At 29.1% G+C, this 18,742-nt stretch overlaps 2 protein-coding genes across 2 annotated transcripts; one reads left to right on the top strand and one right to left on the bottom strand.

Moving 5' to 3' along the window:
* The first annotated feature begins 10,207 nt into the window (after positions 1–10,207).
* On the top strand, positions 10,208–13,484 carry LOC114182420 (SPFH/Band 7/PHB domain-containing membrane-associated protein family). Its single transcript, XM_028069288.2, has 5 exons — positions 10,208–10,503; positions 10,687–10,807; positions 10,902–10,993; positions 12,566–12,662; positions 12,856–13,484. The coding sequence occupies exons 1-5, from the start codon at positions 10,309–10,311 to the stop codon at positions 13,227–13,229; spliced, it is 879 nt and encodes a 292-aa protein (XP_027925089.1). The 5' UTR covers positions 10,208–10,308; the 3' UTR covers positions 13,230–13,484.
* A 1,544-nt stretch (positions 13,485–15,028) lies between these two features.
* LOC114181559 (pentatricopeptide repeat-containing protein At3g62890-like) lies at positions 15,029–17,339 on the bottom strand. Its single transcript, XM_028068039.2, has 2 exons — positions 16,638–17,339; positions 15,029–16,490 (listed from the first exon to the last, which is right to left on the bottom strand). Exons 1-2 carry the CDS (start codon positions 17,310–17,312, stop codon positions 15,294–15,296), a joined length of 1,872 nt encoding a protein of 623 aa, XP_027923840.1. The 5' UTR covers positions 17,313–17,339; the 3' UTR covers positions 15,029–15,293.
* Positions 17,340–18,742: the final 1,403 nt, after the last annotated feature.

The following is an 18,742-nucleotide window of genomic DNA, read 5'->3' as shown; positions in this document are numbered from 1 at the left end:
TCCGCTTCAAATATCTTTGATTGAGTGAGTGTATATGACATCTTTATATTCATTATATAAAAATTTTATTTTTTATTTCTAAATAAATTTGAAATCATTAATTCAACCTTTTGATTAAGAATTTTTAGAAGATAGTTATTTTCATAAAGAATTTTAAATATATTAAGATATAATATAGCATTTGAATAGAGATATTTTTATTTTATTTTTTATGAGGATGATTTTACTATTTAAAATTAGAAAAATCTAATTCAATGTATAAAGACTTACAAATTTAAAATTTTGTATACTCTCTCTAATCTTAAATCAATGTTTCTTCTCTTTCTATTTTTCTTTTCTCCACCTAGGTTAAAGTATCATGATTTTGGCAAAGGCATAATATGTCATCTACTCAATTTTTATTGATTTAAGTGATGGTGTTTTGTTTTTAATCAAAATTTATGATTTTTCTAGGTATTTTTTATATATTCTCAATTAACATTAATTAGGATTTTTTGTCCATATATGTTTTGGCATATGTCAAACACTTTTTTTTTCATTAAGATCAACAAATGTTATTTTTATTCGATTTTCATCCAAAGTTATTTTCAAATAAGATTTGTTATAATAAAAATCAAGGATTAAAGTAATTTTTTACCAACATTAATAAAATAAAATGCGACTAATAATAAAAAAAATCAGTAAATACTAGTTAGAAATTTTCCTTGACGTTTAATTAGATTTTTTTTTACTCATTGCAAAATTAGAATTTCTTAATTGATATTACTATTTCTCTTTCATGAAACTATTTTTAATAAATCTCAGCAACAATTTCTTTTTATTAACATCTAAATTTTTTTTTTATTTTATAGTTTATATGATAATTGAAATATTTTTTCCAAACATAACAAATTTAATAAATTAAAATGAATTAACCAGATACAAGAGTTAAACCGTTTCAACTAAAATAACTCACATTTAACATATTTAAAATTCTTTGTTTTTCTCAAAAGAGAATTTATACATCGATAACTAATATCTATATTAAACTAAAAGGAAGAAGACACAGATACAAATAAATATATTATATAATTGTGAAACCCTAGATAGGTGCCAACAGCAACATGAACACGAAAGAAACACGAAAGAAACACGAAGTGTATTTAGTCAGAGGTTGCATAATTGTTGGAGGATGAACTTAGCTGGCTATGTTACATTAACAACTCCCTTTGATTCTTTCTGTTCCAATAACCCTCAACACAGATCTAGATCACATCACTTTGTTTCCCCTACCAAAAACATCGTTAACATTCACAACCCCATCACTCTATTTTCTGTCTAATTAATGTTCTTTCTATTATATATCTAACCCACTCATGAAGAACATAACAAATATTTAGGGACAAGTTATACAGATGAATTTTGTAACACCGTAAATCTATCTTATTTCTAATTAATATGAAATATATACACTATAATACATGTACATCTTGAACGTAAAATTAAATATTACACTTAATAGTTCACTAATAGTTCAATAGTAGGTGATAGGAGTAAATATATTTTTGATCTCTCAAGTTTTAGTAAAATTTGAAATTAATCCACTTTCGAAATATTATACCAATTTAGTCATTCATCTTTAAAAATGTGTGTGAATTCAGTCATTCTTACCAAATTTTGTTAAGTTTATTTAATATTTTAAACGCATTTTATGATAATATTTGAGTTAACACTGAACCGAAAATGTGTCAAACCAGTATAAATAATTCAAATACTATCATGAAATACACTTGAAACGTCAAATAAACTTAACAAAATTTGGTTAAAAAAATGACTAAATTCACGCATTTTTAAAGATAAAAGGCTAAATTGACCAAAAAATTTGAAGAGTAAATAATTCTAAATTTCACTGAAATTTGTGGGACCAAGGACCAAAAGCATATTTAACCTTAGGTGATACAATAAATCCAATAAGAATAAATCTCATCGAAATAGACTTTATATGAGTATGATGTTGTGTTAAAAAAATTGACTTTAAATATAATTTAATCTTACAAAATCGATTTGAAAGATGAGATTTGTACCTATTTATATAATATAAATCATTCTTATTTCTGTTTGATATAAAACTTTCATATCTTAAACTATTTTTTTTTCATTCATATTAAATTTAACTTATATATTACTATTGTCCCATTTCGTACCAAAATCCAATTGGATTATGAAAATCTAATGAATAGATATAGATACAACAAATGATGTTGAACATTAGTATATGATAGAGAAATAAACAAGTTATGGGTTTATAGATTCTTGTAGATGGGTTTTGGGTGCATCCATGGAATGGAGAACACATGTTTGTATGGATCTACATACCTAATTTATAAGCTTTGTTGGTGCTATTTTTTGCCTTTTTTGGATATGAAGGAACAAGGCTTTTATGAACATACATCAATGATGGTGTTTATATACCAAATATGTATGAATGTAGGTACATTACCACACGTGAAAAATATGCATGCATATCTTTTTTCATTGTGGCACAAAAAAAGGAGAAAAAAGTGCGTTTAACATGGGACTAAATTTAGGTGCAGTTAATGTTTATTGCTTTATGAAATTTTGCCTTCTAATTATCTAATCACATAGTAAATACTAATGCATAATACAATTTTTTATAAGAAAAACCATAAATATTAAAACCAACGTAGTTTTTTTTTAATATGTTTCTGTTCTTTAATGTTTAGTGAATTTTAGAATTAGTTTATTTTCAAACTTTGGACCAATTAGCCCTTCATCTTTCGAAATATGTAGATTTAGTCATTTTAATCAAATTTTGTTAAGTTTATTTGACATTTTTAAAGCGTTTCATAATAGTATTTGACTTAACATTAAAGCAAAAATGTGTCAAAGTATAAACAACTCAACTACAATCCTGAAATGTATACGAAACATCCAATAAACCTAACAAAATTTGATTAAAAAAACTAAATTCACGTATTTCGAAAGATAAGTGACTAAATTGGTATAAAGTTTCGAAATAGACTAATTTCACAGTTAACTGAAAGTTAAAAGATAAAAAATATATTTAATTTTTTTTTTTACTCATACCTTCTATTTAAGGTCTACGCAAAAATTTTACACACCACCCGTGTCATCTATATATAGATCAAAGATATTACGTATTAAATTTAGAGCTATTTTTGGTTCTTAAACATATATTACTATTATTATTATTTCAATTTACATATGTTTTTAAAAAATTGGACTAATGTAAATATATAGTATTATCACTTAACAAACATATTTTTTACTTTTGCTACAAATTTGTCAAAATTTAGATTGGTTGTAACAGATTGCACTTTTAAAAACTTCATTATCATTTTTTCGTTTCTGAAATCAATATATTTTTTTTTACAATTAACATAATGTTTTTTTTCCTATTATTTCATTACAACAATTTATGCGCTTGCCATTAATTGAAAAGATCTTATAACAGGTTACACTTTTATAAAATATTGTACTAAATGGTACTCTATCCCCTATAGTTCTAAAGTAATTATTTATCTCACTTAAAATTATGAAATAATTATTTATCTCTATTGTGATTTTAATAAAGTGATACTGATTTTTCTTTTGTAATTTTTTTTTTCAAAATAAACATGTATGTCCCTCATGTTTTTAATAAATGATCTTTACTTTCTATATTTTAATAAAATGATACTCATTTATTTTATTTCATTTATATATATTTTTTAATTTCTATTTTAAAAAACATTGTTAATTTTCATTATATTTTATTTATTTTTTAATCAATATGATGTTTTTTATAAGAAAAAATCATAAAATGTAGATAAATGTCCTTAATTAAAACATAAAAAAATTTATATTGTCCATTTAATTTTAAAATATATAAAAATGTTATTCTATTAACATCATACAAAAAATTAAATATTCATTTTACAATTAGAAATTTTTTTGATTATTATTTAATATAATATTATATGAAAAAAAAATGCTGAAATACCTTGAGTGTATAACTCCTAGTAAAAAAAGTTAGAAAAGAAAAATGATCATTTTTCTATGCAATGCTAAACAAACCAAACCTTCTTCTATTCTATTGTCATGTCTGCAAAACATCACAACTCCATTTTCACTCCTTAAAATGTGAAAAACAATTTTCATTTCTCCACCGGAGCAATAACACAAACATCTAATCTACTTCAATTCTTTCACTATGCATACACAACACAATCACCACCCCCTTCCTGCATTGTTCGTCACTATGAATTCCAATTCATGCAAATTACCCTTTCACTATGCATACACAACACAATCACCACCCCTCTCTTGCATTGTTCGTCACTGAATTTCAATTCACACAATTTGCGTAACAATCATAGTAGAAATAAAATATTTGTTCATAAAAGTGATTATATTTATTGTTCTAAGAGAGAAGAATCGTACCGGTTCAAGTCCACGCAACGGAGATGCAAAGCCATTGAACGAGCAACGAATATGCACTTTAGATTTCAGAAAACGCAACACCTATAATTGGATCTCTTAATAGAAACAAACATTAAGGATTTCAAAGTCAGAATTTAAAGACAAGACAAAAAAAAAGTTGAAAACCTAAAGAAAAGAAAGGGAAAACCATTACCGTTTGGAAGCAAGGTGAAAATTCGAACGAAATCGCGAGCTACAACTGCAGATGCAAATGGTTTTACTAAGATTGAGATCAAGAGTGAAAGTGAAATTGAGGAAAAATCGTAACCAGGTGAAATTTGAGGAGAGTGGATTTCGAATATATGAATAAAGTGAACTAGGTTAGTTATTCGAACGTTAGTGTATACTAAGTCTGTTTTCGAACGTACGAAGAAAGTGATTAAAAAGTTTTTAAAAACTAAATATAAAAAGTGTCTAAAAAAAGATGTGAAGAGAAATTAAATTTTTCCGGGAATCATCCTACAATCCTTGATACTTATCAAAGGTTTAACAAATTTCCATGATATATATAAATTATTGAAGGTTTTATAACCTCCGTTAATAAATCTTCATTAAAATTAATATTTTTTAGTGTAATAATACAGTTTAAAAGGAATAAAGAAAACAAAAATTAAATAGAAAATACAAATATTATATAGTATGACTTCCCGGTATCCAAAGAAATTGCAATTAATTAATATGTTAGACTTTGATCATTTCGAACTCAGCGGTGTAATTTTTTTTTTTTAAGCATATATAAATAACCGGTAAGAGATTTTACGGATAGGGTAATCGAAGATAGTTACTTTAAATATAACCAGTGAAAAATACAGGTATTTGTATTTTTTAATTTATAGAAATTTAAGTTAAGATTAATAAAAATATATAATTAATTTTTAAATAACAAATTTTAAAAAAATATATAATTTTTTTAAATAACTGTTAAAAGTAAAAGATAATTTTAAAATAATAATTAAATTATTTATAAAATAATTAATTTTTAAAATAAAAATTAATGGTAAAATTAAATAATAAAATATGGATAAAAAAGTATCTATTTGTATATTTTGTTATAAATTATATAAATGTTAATGATTGGTAAGCGTCAATTTAATTTTTTTTAGCAATAATTATATGTGTTTATACCTGGTTATGGACACAGTTTCATACTTGAACAGTTTCTTCAAGGTTATTTTTGTCCAATAAGGCAGTGGATTTGGTCAAAACAATTGAAGAGTCAAACTTTAACAATTAATATCTACATTATTGTATTGTTTATTAGTATTTCTCAACTACATCTAGTTTTACTAGAACTTTGTTAGTTTTAGAGAAAAAAAAAATCTTAAAACAACTTATCAATAACTAATTATATCAAGTCCCCCATCATATAAAATTAAACTAAAATTAAATGTGGTTTATTACGTCTTATCTCATAATTATACACTAATTTTAACTTTGATTCATGTAATTTCTTTTGTGTATCTATTTTATTTAATATTTTGTTTTGTCTTTTTATTTGCTTTTTCTCACACAGAAATTCTGAAGGAAAAGGATGACAAATAATAAAATCAAAAGACTTAAACATTACATAAAGATTTTTCTTCAGTAGTATGTTTACAAAGAACAAAAATATACCGAAGTCTAGTTAAAAGAGAACTTGTAGAAAAAAACATTGCTATACAAATATATATTCATAATAATACTAAAATTAAAAAAAAAAATAACCAGAAACATGTAGTTTTGCAAAAGAAGTTTCCTGTCGTTTGAGAAGTTCAATATAAAGAACATAAAATTGGATATCAAATTATAGTAACTAAAATAAACATTAATTATTAGATTTTATCACACATAATCAAATATAATAATTTGAGTTACTAAAGTTAATAACATTTAGACTAATCACATGACAATACAATTTCGTTCCTGTCTGTGTGTATATTATAATTAATTACACGATTCATAATCAAATCTCTTTTTTTTTTGGTCTTAGTGTTATCATGTTCTTTGATTTATTTTAAAATATAAAGAAGACAAACGTAATATAGTATTATTTCTCAAAAGAAAAGAGGTGTACGAAAAATTATGATGGGAGTGTAGAAAGAAAAATTTAATATTGTGAGAAGTGGCTAGATAATAAGACCAGAAAACCAAATGGGTCAAACGTGGTCCTAAGAAGACTTTTTCTTCTTGCACTCCCATAATGTTTAAAATGACAATTTTAACCTTTGTAAAAATCATTTCCAGATTACATGTTTTAAAAATCTTTTGAATTTTTTTTTTTGAAATTTTCAGAATATGATTTCCAAAATAAAATTTCTAGAATAGTATTTTCAAAATAAATGCAGTGGTGACGTGTTGTAGTGAAAAATGATATTTTTTTTATTGTAAGGTTGTATTTAATAATAATAGGGTGCAATAGGAAAAAGACCCCTAAGAAAATGCTTTCGTTAACGGGTCTTCCTATGATCCGAAACATAAAAATTTTGCCTCTGACGGTATATGAATGAGTAAATTAGTGTAAACAGTGGCTACTTAATTATTGCTACTAATTTTTAAAATGAATAATGCTATTTTAAGAATAATTTGTGTACTTAATTGTACTTTTTAAGCTTAAAGTTTGATGTTGTCTCTAATTAGTTTCTTTTCTCACAATTTTTAAATGTAGAAAAGTTTGTAGAAATAAGTAACATAATCTCAATATTTATTTAGTTCATTCTTACTAAAATATTTGTAGAATAAAAAAATGATATGTTTTTTCGTGCAATGAATATAAACATACACCTGACAACCAATTTGAAAATAATTTGAGTGCATTTCTTTATAAATCAAATTAACATATTTTTTTATAAAAATAATTTGTTATTGAAGATAATCATATAAACCATATTTTTTCCTGTATAATAAAATCTAATAATCAATACTCTTAAAAATTATTGGTGGATTACATTGTAAAAATTATACACCTTTTTCTTTTGTTTTTAAATATAACTAGAGGTTTGTTTTTAAATATAACTAGAGGTGGCAATATGGGCTTGGCTTGTCGGGTCGGCCCACAAGCCAGAAAAAATAACATGGGACAGGTCAGGGCAGTGAACCTGCAGGCTTGTAGTGGTCCGGCCTGTCGAAGTCTGCAACTCATGCGGACCGACCTGCAAGCCGGCATAAGAAAAAAATTTGCACTTGTGTGTATCAGTTATTTTTTTTTTCTTGACTCTTACATTAACGTTCTAAATTTATATGACTGAAAAAGACAAGTATTATGTATTGTTTAATGTATTAAAATTTGAAAAATACATCTTGTATGTCAAAGTACGAATATGAATATGATGAAAATGTTGAATTACCAATTTATCATTCAACTCTCCAAAGTCTTTTCTTTAATATTTTTGTGAACTTCTTAAACTTTCCCAATTTTTTGAACATTGAACGTTTTATCATAAAAATAATAATAAAAAAAAGCAGATTGGCCCACAGGTCTGCACTTATGAAAGCGAGCCAGACATTTCAACCTGCATTAAAAATGCGGGGAGAGCCGAATCGGCCTACATTGCCACTTCCTAACTATAACAAGCTTCAAACATGGTTATCATTTCTGTTAACTTTATTTTGTTATATTTCAGTTAAATTAATTATGCTATGTCCTATCTTTATATAAAACTTTTGGAGTAACAATGATAAACTTCTTAATTTGCTAAATGCTAAAGTATCTAGATTTTCTAATATGACACATATAAATATCTAGATAATTGACGAATTGGATTATTACAAAAACTAAACTATTGCCTTCTTTTATAGGTGGTAGAAACTAATTAGAACCAATAATATTAGTGGCTAAAACTAAAATATAATTAAAATCATTAAAAGTTAATGGCTATAATAATAAGATGAGAGCCACATGACAGGTAGATTTCAAATTCAACTAGTTGTTCATTATGTATTTTAAGTCCTTTAGATTCAAGTAATGTTGAAAAGCTTGACATTTAAAAGAGGCTTAGTAAGTGTAAGATATTATAAGTATTGTTAAGATACATGCAAATTTATTTCATAGCGTTCCAATAATCCTTGACAGGATTATGCATATATGCTAACAACATATGTTATACTGAGTCCACTGCACATCATTTCATACATAATGCTACCAATTATACTACACAAAAAGAAAAAAAAAAGATTATTGGTTACCAATTATACTACACAAAAAGAAAAAAAAAGATTATTAGTGGAAGAAATTTGTCAGTAATCATCAAAACTAATCGATAAATCAAAATTATCGACATATTCCTAATGACAAAAAAATTGTTGGTAAAATTTACTTATAGATAGAAAATTTTATTAGTTAATTGTTAATATCCAACATCCATCAGTAAATTTGTTGATAATTACCAATAAATTTTGGCCGATCATAATTATCTATTTGTAAACATCTCAAAAATTGATCTTTTTTACTTTTTTGTTATTTTTCTTTTTCCTCTCCTCCTCTGTCATGTCGTCACCACTATTGTGTTTATTATCGTCATTGTAGTCTGTTGTGTCATCGCCATCGTGTTCATCATTATTGTCATTGTGTCCATTGTTGTTATTGCCGCCATAACTATTGTTGTTGTTGTCACTTCCTTTGTCGTTATCATCACTACCATTGTTGCATTTGTGGTTGTTGTCACCTCTTTTTACTCTCCTTCTCCTTCCCCTTGTTCTTCCTCTCTTCTTCTCACACATATCCAATTAATTTATATAAAAATTTCGTTAAATTTGATGAGAAAATTGACACTCATTATTAATGAAAGCAGTGACAAATTTTAAAAATTTACTATCATCGATAAATTTTTTGAAAACTGAATTACCGACGGATTTTTCAAATTAAATATTTTTAACTATTTCTCTTTTATAAATTATTGAAGTGGGAAGTTGAATGCACAAATTAATAGAATATAATTTTAGGTTATATAATATTTTCCCACCGCTAAAGTATTTTATTTTAAAAATATAGGGCATTACATAATTTTATAATAATTATGGACAAATAACACAGCGAAACTTTATCTAAAATAAATTATATTTAAAACTCTATTATGTTTCATTTTAATTTCATTTTGTCTCAACTTGCATTTTTTTTAATAAATATCTCTATTTATCGTTGAATGGCTCTTATATTTAATCATTACAATATCGTTAGCAAATAAAAAAATGTGCTACACGTCACATTTTGTCAAATTTTCTACAGGCAGTTAGCATTAAATATAAACACGGGATTTGTTACCTTTTCTTATGATTTTCATAAATATTTAATACTTTGGTAGATATTTTTAGTATTTATTCTATAAAATAAATAAAGAAAAACAATATAAAGATATTGTAAAATATCTAAAATGATTTTTTCAACACCTATCCAATCAAAAATTTATTTGTGAGGGCAAGTCTTTCTCCAATGTTTAAATGGTCACGTGAAGTAGTACTCGTGAATTGTGATACAAATCCCCTTTTAAATATAGTAGAACATTTTAATTTAGTGTAACTTTTATGTACTTTCATTCAACAAATTAAAAGCATGACAAATGTAGCATTTAAGTTTAATGATAATGTAATTATAAAACATTTTCCTTTTGGACAATTTAAAAGTCGTCATTCATATAAATTCTAAAAATATTTACTAAGAACCATTGAAAATATATATATTATTTTGTATTTAAAAGCATGAAGAAAATCTTAAACATTAATCCCAATTAACATTTTTCTATTACATGATTACTTTTCCTCTTGAGTATGAAAGTATATAACATGTTTACTTCGAAGAAGAAGATATTTTCGTTAAGGTAGTGTTTGTTTGTTGTTGATTCTAGGATAGCAACGATGGGAAACACCTTCTGTTTCTTTTGTGGATGCGTCGCTCAATCTAGCGTCGGCGTCGTCGAACAGTGGGGTCGCTTCCACCGCCTTGCGCAACCTGGTTTCCACTTTTTCAATCCTCTCGCCGGCGAATGCCTCGCCGGAATCCTCTCCACCAGAATCTCCTCCCTCGACGTCCGCATCGAGACCAAAACCAAGGTCCCCAATCAATTACGTTTCAATTCCCAATTTTTTTTGTCAGATTTTTTATGTCACAATTGTGTAATGTTTTTAATTTGTTAGCATGGTGTGTGATTTTTAGTTAGTGCAGATTATGACCTATTAATGATAATGGAGAAAGGAGGCATATTGAGTGATTTGTAATTTTGAATTGTGGGGCAGGACAATGTGTTTGTGCAGTTGCTGTGTTCAATTCAGTACCGAGTGATTAAGGAAAACGCGGATGATGCTTTCTATGAATTGCAGAATCCTCAGGAGCAGATCCAGGCTTATGTTTTCGATGGTTGTGTTTGTTAACGGTTCTTTTTTGTGCACAATTGTGTGAATTTTGATTGGTTGTTTTGACTGTGTGTTGTGTGGTTTGATTGGTGGTTCAGTGACACGTGCTATTGTTCCGAGAATGAACTTGGATGAGCTCTTTGAGCAGAAGGGCGAGGTTGCCAAAGCTGTCTTGGAGGAACTTGAAAAGGTAACTTCTTATTTGTAAGTAGTAGGTATTATTTGTATAAACTTGCCTACGAACACTGGTATAAGAAGACATGGATTTAGAGTAAAAATCAGTGAGCTATTGTTCTCCGTCGATGGGTCTTATACATATATAAGAAAGATGAGAAAAGTACAATAAAAGGAATAGCTACAACCTATAACACTTAATCCTAGGCTAGGTACATATACAAAAAAAAAACAGCTTTATGATACAATAAAATGATAATCACGATTCCAACACTCCCTTCAAGTTGGTACGTTTAAATTGTATGCACGGAGCATGGAATATGTAAACTGAATTCTAGGTCCTCTCAAAGAGAAAGTTAGAATAACTGTAAGTTGGTCATTAGATCTCATAAAACCAATAATTTCCTTGGACAAGAACTTCTGGACAAAATGCCAATCTTTGAATCTCTTATGAAACACTAGATTTGAGGCAATTGAAGGAATACCTGATTATCCCAATACAACTTCATCTACTCAACTTCCCAAATTTCAACCCTTGAAGCAGTTACTTAATCCACTCAAGTTCACAGGTGGCCAAAGCTATAGATGTATATTTAAATTTTGCAGTGGATTGAGAATCAACATTTTGTTTCTTGCTCTTCCAAGAGATGATATTCCCTCATGAAGACACAATATTTTGTGGTATGGGACAACTAGCTCATTCTGCATTACAATACCCTATAATTTGAGTATACCCCATGTCCTCATAACGATCTTTGTCCTGGAGTTTTTTTGATATATTTGAGAATGTGAATTACAACATTCCAATGGTCAATGTAAACATTTTGCATTAATTAACAACTCTATTTGCATAAGAAATATCTAGATAACTAAGTTTCTCCCCCACTCTCCCGGCCTGCAGCCTCCTACATTTCTGTGTATCTTGAACAAATTTCACCTTGATCCATCGTTAGCTTTTGATGTGGGTTTATAGTACAGTCAATAGGCTTGCAATTTGCCAACCCTATCTCCTCTAGAATATCATGAGCATATTTTCTTTGTAAAACAACAAAACTTTCCTCTTATTGAGCCACTTCAACACCCAACAAATATTTCAGATAGTCAAGGTTTTTGGTCTAAAAATGGCTAAATAAATGCTCCTTTAGTTGAGAAATCCTAGTGGGATCATTTCCTATAATAATTATATCATCAATATAGACTATCAGATAAACACACTTCCTGGGATAACTGCTTTAGTCCACAAAGAGAGCAATGTAATTTACACACTAGACCATACTCCCCTTGAGCAACAAATTCGGGAGACATGGAGTGAAAATCGTAATCCGTTAGGAAAGAGACTTTACCGACTGTGCAAGGATGCTGATTACGCAAACACTGAAGTTGGGTTGTGCTCCTTACGGTGCACATAACTCTGACTTTTCCAGATGAAAAAGACAGCGAACAACAATGGTAGCAGCCGGAGACAGCAAACATTTATAAGCAAGTGTTTTGAAATATGATAACTTGATAAGATTTTGCTTTGCTTGTCCACTCATCCTTGATTAATTATTTTTCTGAATACTAATGGTCTTTATCTCCTGAATATCAGGTGATGGGAGAGTATGGGTATAATATAGAGCACATACTCATGGTTGATATTATACCCGATCCTTCTGTGCGTAAGGCAATGAATGAGATCAATGCAGGTAAACAATGAAATAAATTTCATGGCTTTCATTATTTTTCATCTTTGTTTTATCAATTAGAAAATGGAGCATGATACCGTTAATATTCTATTCCATCCTTTCCCGCCAATCCAAATATTAGTGGGTTAATTAAGATTATGATACCCTCAATTCTATGCCACGGTATTCAGCGAGGATTTATTTTCTTTGACAGCTCAAAGGATGCAACTTGCAAGTGAGTACAAAGGAGAAGCTGAAAAGATATTGCTAGTTAAAAAGGCAGAAGCTGAAGCTGAGGCCAAGTATTTGGGTGGGGTTGGTGTGGCTAGGCAAAGGCAAGCTATTACAGATGGCTTGAGAGAGAACATCCTGAATTTCTCTCACAAAGTAGAAGGCACTAATGCTAAGGAGGTGATGGATCTTATCATGATAACTCAGTACTTTGACACAATCAAAGACCTTGGGAACTCATCAAAGAATACCACTGTTTTTATACCCCACGGACCTGGCCATGTTAGGGATGTTGGAGAGCAGATACGCAATGGACTGATGGAAGCAGCCAGTGCTCAAGTAAATGTGGAGGACTGATTTTGTAATATTGCCTTCCAAGGTATAGCCCTTTACAGTCACACACATAGTCGAATTATTATAATGGTATTACTCGTGTAAGTAATAAATTTCTGCTTAGTTTTTGTGGAATAAAAGTTTTTGGTCAGTTGGATGTAAAGTCAGATGTTTTTCAGTCGTATTATGTAAACTTTGCTGTCATGCTATATTTTAGAAATTCGAAAGGGAATATAGTACCAAATTCATATGAATTAAAAGAAACAGTTTGTGGCCTTCCTTTTTTTGGAGTGGATTACCTTTTTGAAATATTATCTATTGTAATTTTTATCTATGAACATATTAATATTAATATATTATCACTCAAGTTTCGATTGAACTATTGTGACTAATGAATTGTATTTTTAGTTTTTTTTTTTTTTTTTTTTTTTTTTTTTTTTTTTTTTTTAATTTGAAGGATTAATGTGATAACTTTGTATATTTTCAAATATCAAAATGACCTTTTACCTTTGAATATATATATATATATATATATATATATATATATATTTGTAAATGTGTAGCCAAACTCTAGTATTGTGTTGCACAACAGTGTTGAGAATGGAAAGTTTTGTCTGTGCTTTCAATACATGAGTTTGAATCATTTTGAGCTTCTATTTTCCAGATTCAGGAGATGCAAGTATATTCTCCCTTAATAGTATAGCTAGGGATGACAACGGATCGGGTACGAATAGTACTTACCCGGAAAAAAAGAATCTGTTCGTTATCCGTTCGTTTACCCGTCGGGTATCCGTTTATAAAATATCCGCGAATATTTTTAAAATCCGTGAATACCCGATACCCACAAATATTTTTAAAAATATATATTTTATAATTTTTTTAATATAAAATTATAAAAAAATATAAATTAAATTAAATTATAATTATAATTAAATTTGACACAATAAAATATACTGTTAATTTTAATTTTAATTAAATTTAACTTAATAAAATATAAATTAAATTTTAATTTTAATTTTTTGCGGATAACGGATACTCGCGGGTACGAATAGTATCATACCTGCATCCGACCCGTTTAGAAGCAGGTATTAAAATATCCGCTACCCGCGGGTATTTAATACTCACAGATACTAACTATCTATTGCGAGTTTTATCCGCTGATATCTGCGGACGCAAATATTTTTGCCATCCCTAAGTATAACTTTATAAAAAGATTCTCGACAACCAACCTTCATAGTTTTTCAATTCGTATATTATTTAACATCATGGAAGCAATCTTAAAACTAATCCCATATTCACGTAGCTTCTAACATTTACATCTATTTTGTCCAAAATTCAGAGTTGCTCGCTCTTAAGCCTGTAAGATGCTCAGCTTAAGGTTTCATAAAGTACCAAGTCTACAAAACTTTACTGAGCTCATAAAAGTTGCGCCATACAATCACGAAACCATGATAAAACTGAAATAATGACGGTCTGAGGAAATAACCTTAAGGAAAAGGTATTGGTAAATATCCAAATATAAAATAAAAAAATTTGGAACAGAGAGACCTATACGAAATGGTCAAGAAGAACTATACAATTTACTCCTCAGTGGTTGTGCTTTACCTGTTCCAACAAGAACAAAACTTGAGCTGGCATAAACAAGCTATTCTTTGTTCAGTACATGTATAGTGTATACAATAGAAACAGAAGTGTACAAACTTCAGGCAACTTCCATTATCTGAAGCTGTAAAGAAATGACAGCACCGTAAGGGGCACTCTTCAAGAATTAGCTAAAATCCCCAAAATTAAGAGCACCCTTTAATAAACCAATTGGCGAACTGTTCAACAATGCAAATAATGCTCATAGAAGGCCATTCTTCCTTCTTAGAACTTTTCTTATTAGTATGTAATACGGGAGCTGATCACATGGGCAACATTATCGTTTGTGTTAGCAAAAATCTCTCATCAAATGCATATCTTTGTCTGGTCAACTCAATGTGTGAATGAATTTGCCAAATAAACAAAAAATGCTCCATTGTGTCAAAGGTGGGCAAAAAGGAAAAAATGATGGCTGAAATTCATTGACATATGTAGCTGCTTCCTTATCTACCAGTAGTCTTTGCAAGAACAGATTCCATCTTTGAAGTGATGATACCTTGTCCTGTCTCTTACTATAATTACCCGATCATAAACTTTGGAGATGAACTTTGTTGCTTGGTGGCAATCCCCACAAATCCTTAAATTCTTTACAATGCGAATTGGAGTTCCATATGTCGTGTTCATCAATCCATAAGCAATAGCCAACTTCTCACTGTGAACAGACAGAGCAGTCTCTTTATCTTCCTCATCATCAATATCATGCAAAAGTTCTCCTAACTCTGGAACATACCCAGCACTCTTCAACTTGATCGTCATCTCATCCAAAAATGAATAAATCTCCCTACTTTCAGGGTGAGATCTATCTCCAACAAGGAACTGATGGAATGTCCCCTTCAATTCAATTGAGCTGCAACCAGGAATCTTTTTTCTCTCATTACTGACTTCATTCTTTTCTCTAAGCATTCTTGCTTCATTCCATCTCCCAGATGTTGAATATATATTACTCAGTAGAACATGACACCCTATATGGTTAGGATCCATGTCTTTAATGGTCCTTCCTATTCTATGTCCCCGCTCTATGTCTTTGTAGATTCTACAAGCATTCAACAGTGCTCCCCAGATTGCAACATCTGGAGCCATTGGCATGCTTGAAATCATGTCTTCAGCCTCTTTCAAGAAACCAGAACGACTAAGTAGATCCACCATGCATCCATAATGCTCTATTTCTGGGGTAATAGCATAATCACTAACCATCAATCTGAAATATAATTTCCCCTCCTCGACCATATAGCCATGGCTACAAGCATTCAATAAGGCAATGAATGTGACTTTATTAGGAGAAACTTTTTCAACCTTCATTTGTTCAAAAACATTTATGGCCTCGTTGGGTTTTCCATGCATTGCAAACCCACCAATCATGGCATTCCATGGCCAAACCTTTTGCTTTACCTTGTAATTAAAGAAAACTCTGGATGCTGATTCTATTTCCCCACACTTTGCATACATGTCAATGATACTAGCTAAAAGCCTTTCATTCATCTTAACCTCGCCTCTTCCAATGTAAGCGTGTATCCACTTTCCTTGATCCAGTGCTACTAGATTCGAACAAGCGGCAAAAGCGCTTACAAGGGTATATTCATTTGGCCTGGGACCTATTTGCAACATCTCGTTGAAAAGATCCAAAGCCTCCATGAAACAACCAACCTATAGTAAGCATGAAGTAACTTTAGACACGGCACATTAACAATTAAGTCAAACACAACCAATATGACATACTTTCAACCGCGTACTAGTGAAATGTCCACTTTCAACCAATATCATTATTTTGTTTACTTTCAAATCCAGCAATACCTGAACATAACCAGCTATTATAGTACTCCATGACACAACATCTTTTTCTTGCATTCCGTCAAACAATTCCTTAGCTCGAATCATGTCACCAGATCCAACGTAGGCAGCAATCATGGTGTTCCAAGAATACAAGTCTCTATCCACAGCCCATTGAAATACTTTCCAGCCCTCCTCCACAAGTCTCCACTTCCCATACATACCAATCAAGGCATTCAAAACAAATATATTGTTCTCCAAACCAACTTTCACAGCATGAACGCGAACCTGCTGTCCCTCTTGCATACTCAGCCCATTGCCACAGGCACTGAAAGCAAACACAAAGCTATATCTATTCGGAAAAAGACCCGAATCCCGGATTAATGAGCGGAAAACAGAAAAGGAATTGTGGCAGGAATGAGGTAACATAGAATGTGCTTTGATCATGGTGTTGTAAATAAACAAGTCTGGTTGAGGAATTTGATCAAACAATTTGTGGGCATAAGAAAGAGAAACATGAGCTGCAAGCTTGAGGAGCTTGTGGGCTGAAACAGAGTGTGATATTAGAGCTGTGGTTACTAATTGTGAATGGGTCTGCTTAATTTGTTGCATCGACTTGCATGAGTCAATCAAAGAGACAATTTTACAATAGTGATCAGAATGAAAAGGTTTTGCAGAGGTTGAGTAGAACCGAATCATTTTTTTGGCATGAAATCATGCTGATTCAAGAAAGAACACTTCAACTTAAAATTTTTGATAGATAGCCCAAACCTCGTTACAGGCTGGGCCTATTATAATTATAGCCATGGCCCATTTAATTTTCTGATACTTGTTGAGTATGTAGTAAAAAATGGTGAGAAATAACAACAAAATTTCTAATATTCGTTTTGGAGTAAATAAAATTTGTGTGCTGATAGTAAATAATATTTTTATAAAGTTATATGATTGTAAATTTCACCAAGACAGTCTTGTAGTTTGAATTATGTTTAAAATTAATTTTTTAATATGGTATCACTTCTTTGATACAGAGTCACGGATAAAATCTATCATAATAAAATAATTTTTTTTGTTCAATTTATTGTTTCACTTGATATTCAATTGTTATCAAAATATTTATTACTATTTAGTTTTTCGCACGCTTGAAAAAGTATATATCACATAGTAAGAGATGTATTGAAAATCCATATTTACTAGAAATAAAATCAATTTATAATATGTGAACAATTTAAATCTTAGTTCAAAATTTATTTTGTAGAATTAAGTTTTATATATATATATATATATATATATATATATATATATATATATATATATTAACGAATCTAATTTGTGGAGGACATATTTATATTTATATGCTTTGAACGATTGATCTTGATCTTGATGTTTTAGTTTTTTTCTTAACGTTTAGATATTTACTATTGTAAGCATATACAAAATATAATATTTTCAAGAAGATTGTTTTAATGTATACATAACTTTACTGTATTATTGTAAAACCATTCAAAAGTTTTATTTGTAGGTTTCTAAAAAAAAAAGAATGTAAATTATTTTCTTTTTTATTTTTAATACAAATTTCCAAAGAATGTATATCCTTTAATCAAATGGATTACTACTTTTTTTTCTTCCTTTATAAACACATTAATGCACAGTTGTATAAATTTTTATTCATCTACTTACTTTATTCATTGGTTTCTAGAATTATAATATAATTGAAGATTTTATTCCTAAAAATCATATGTATTTGTCAAACTGGTTATGAAATGTGTCTTCTAAAACATTGGCCCATGGCCCAAATAATTGTTAATCACATATCTATTGCAAGACTATTCTTCCACCACCCCCATAATTTATTATATCTGAACCTCCAAATTCTAAAATTACCATTTTATCTTCCATAAAAGTGCAACAAGAGAAGGCCTTTGTCATCTCTTTCTCATTCTGAATGTCAAATATATATTTTGAAAAGTGCATAAATAATGAATAAATAAAAGGATAACAAATATATTAATAAAATAAAAAATAGATAAAGCCCATTTAAAATTCAATTTTCCTCTAAAAGAAAACATCACAATTTAGTTTAATGTAATAAATAAACTAAATTAGACAATAGCTTATCAATAGATATTATT

This window comes from Vigna unguiculata, chromosome 4, assembly GCF_037176805.1.
Source record: "Vigna unguiculata cultivar grain cowpea cultivar isolate G323 ecotype 2 chromosome 4, ASM3717680v1, whole genome shotgun sequence".
Classification (NCBI taxonomy): domain Eukaryota; kingdom Viridiplantae; phylum Streptophyta; class Magnoliopsida; order Fabales; family Fabaceae; genus Vigna; species Vigna unguiculata.
This window is presented reverse-complemented; position numbering and strand designations above follow the sequence as displayed.

Bases quoted from the DNA above. Each gene is read 5' to 3' on its own strand.
- LOC114182420 (XM_028069288.2), top strand. From the start codon at position 10,309: ATGGGAAACACCTTCTGTTTCTTTTGTGGATGCGTCGCTCAATCTAGC. The intron at 10,808-10,901 runs GTTGTGTTTGTT...TTGGTGGTTCAG, and splicing joins CCAGGCTTATGTTTTCGATG to TGACACGTGCTATTGTTCCG. The intron at 12,663-12,855 runs GTAAACAATGAA...TTTCTTTGACAG, and splicing joins AATGAATGAGATCAATGCAG to CTCAAAGGATGCAACTTGCA.
- LOC114181559 (XM_028068039.2), bottom strand. From the start codon at position 17,312: ATGATTCGGTTCTACTCAACCTCTGCAAAACCTTTTCATTCTGATCAC. The intron at 16,491-16,637 runs GTATTGCTGGAT...TGCTTACTATAG, and splicing joins TAATAGCTGGTTATGTTCAG to GTTGGTTGTTTCATGGAGGC.